Below are 2,500 nucleotides of genomic sequence, written 5' to 3'. Positions count from 1 at the left end.
GGGTGCCATAATACACACACACACACACACACACACACACACACGGACCTAAGAGAGAGAGAGAGAGTGGGAGGGTGGGTCATAACACACACACACACACACACACACGGGCCTGAGAGAGAGAGAGAGAGAGAGAGAGAGATGAATATTTTTTAAAGTTTTATTCAATTTCTACCGCAAATTTATCTGTATAGACGCCAGAAGTGCCTCATTTAGCAATATCATTTCATCTATACTCCCAAATTAGCTGAGTAAACACTGCAAATATGTTTTTTTTACAGTTTAATTTCATTTCTGTCAACAAATTAGATCACTGGACACTGCAAATATGTTTTTTACACTTTAATCTCATTTTTACCAACAAATTAGATAACTGGATACTGCAAATATGTTTTTTTTATAGTTTTATTTAATTTCTACCAACAAATTACCTGTATAAATGCAGCGAATATGTTTTTTTTAGTTTTATTGAATTTCTACCAACAAATTAGATCACTGGACACTGCAAATATGTTTTTTTTATAGTTTTATTTAATTTCTACCAACAAATTAGGTGTATAAACGCAGCGAATATGTTTTTTTACAGTTTTATTGAATTTCTACCAACAAATTAGATCACTGGACACTGCAAATATGTTTTTTTACAGTTTTATTTAATTTCTACCAACAAATTAGGTGTATAAACGCAGCGAATATGTTTTTTTACAGTTTTATTGAATTTATACCAACAAATTAGCTGTATAAACGCAGCGAATATGTTTTTTTACAGTTTTATTGAATTTATACCAACAGATTAGCTGAATGGACACTGCGAATATGTTTTTTTACAGTTTTATTGAATTTATACCAACAAATTAGCTGTATAAACGCAGCGAATATGTTTTTTTACAGTTTTATTGAATTTATACCAACAAATTAGCTGTATAAACGCAGCGAATATGTTTTTTTACAGTTTAATCTCATTTCTACCAACAAATTAGATCACTGGACACTGCAAATATGTTTTTTTTACAGTTTTATTGAATTTATACCAACAAATTAGGTGTATAAACGCAGCGAATATGTTTTTTTACAGTTTTATTGAATTTATACCAACAAATTAGGTGTATAAACGCAGCGAATATGTTTTTTTTACAGTTTTATTGAATTTATACCAACAAATTAGGTGTATAAACGCAGCGAATATGTTTTTTTACAGTTTTATTGAATTTATACCAAGAAATTAGCTGTATAAACGCAGCGAATATGTTTTTTACAGTTTTATTGAATTTATACCAACAAATTAGGTGTATAAACGCAGCGAATATGTTTTTTTTACAGTTTTATTGAATTTATACCAACAAATTAGCTGTATAAACGCAGCGAATATGTTTTTTACAGTTTTATTGAATTTATACCAACAAATTAGCTGTATAAACGCAGCGAATATGTTTTTTTACAGTTTAATCTCATTTCTATCAACAAATTAGCTGAATAGACACTGCAAATATGTTTTTTTACAGTTTTATTGAATTTCTACCAACAAATTAAGTGTATAAACGCAGCGAATATGTTTTTTTACAGTTTTATTGAATTTATATCAACAAATTAGCTGTATAGACACTGCGAATATGGTTTTTTTTACAGTTTTATTGAATTTATACCAACAAATTAGCTGTATAAACGCAGCGAATATGTTTTTTTACAGTTTTATTGAATTTATACCAAGAAATTAGGTGTATAAATGCAGCGAATATGTTTTTTTACAGTTTTATTGAATTTATACCAAGAAATTAGCTGTATAAACGCAGCGAATATGTTTTTTACAGTTTAATTGAATTTCTACCAACAAATTAGGTGTATAAACGCAGCGAATATGTTTTTTTACAGTTTAATCTCATTTCTACCAACAAATTAGATCACTGGACACTGCAAATATGTTTTTTTTTACAGATTTATTGAATTTATACCAAGAAATTAGGTGTATAAACGCAGCGAATATGTTTTTTTACAGTTTTATTGAATTTATACCAACAAATTAGCTGTATAAACGCCACGAATGCCTCAATTAACACCACCACCATGTATAGATACCAGAAATATGTCTTTTTTTAAGTTGTATTTAAATTGTAGCACCAAATTAGATTTATATAAATGCTGCGAAGGCTCCAATTAACGGCACCACTTCACGTACTCCCCAGGGACCTGCCGCAGTACGGACACAAGCAGTGGCAGGCTTACTTTGGCCGCACCTTTGACATTTATACGAAGCTGTGGAAGTTTCAACAGCAGCACCGACAGATTCTGGACGCCAAGTTTGGTTTGAAGCGTTGGCAAATTGGAGAAATTGCCTCAAAGATTGGACAGCTCTACTATCACTACTAGTATGTGTGACCCTGACCTCACCTCACCTGACCTGACCTGACCTGACCTTCTTACTTCATCTGACTTGACGGAAATGTTGGCAGATTATGAAGATTGACTTGAAATTTTGACAGTTCTGCTACTGCTGCTAGTATGT

The 2,500-nt window shown here is 31.3% G+C and overlaps 1 protein-coding gene across 2 annotated transcripts in view; it reads left to right on the top strand.

Annotated features, from left to right (window-relative positions):
* LOC135096183 (protein SCAI-like) overlaps positions 1–2,500 on the top strand; it is a 16,947-nt gene that overhangs the window by 530 nt on the left and 13,917 nt on the right. Inside the window, exon 2 of one of the 2 annotated variants that reach the window (XM_063997526.1) lies at positions 2,181–2,363. In XM_063997526.1, coding sequence (XP_063853596.1) covers positions 2,181–2,363 — 183 coding nt within the window. The other variant, XM_063997528.1, reaches the window with a different exon arrangement.

The sequence above is a fragment of the Scylla paramamosain genome, unplaced genomic scaffold (assembly GCF_035594125.1).
Source record: "Scylla paramamosain isolate STU-SP2022 unplaced genomic scaffold, ASM3559412v1 Contig3, whole genome shotgun sequence".
Classification (NCBI taxonomy): Eukaryota; Metazoa; Arthropoda; class Malacostraca; order Decapoda; family Portunidae; genus Scylla; species Scylla paramamosain.
The sequence above is the reverse complement of the archived record's forward strand: the minus strand, read 5'-3'. Positions and strand labels throughout refer to the sequence as shown.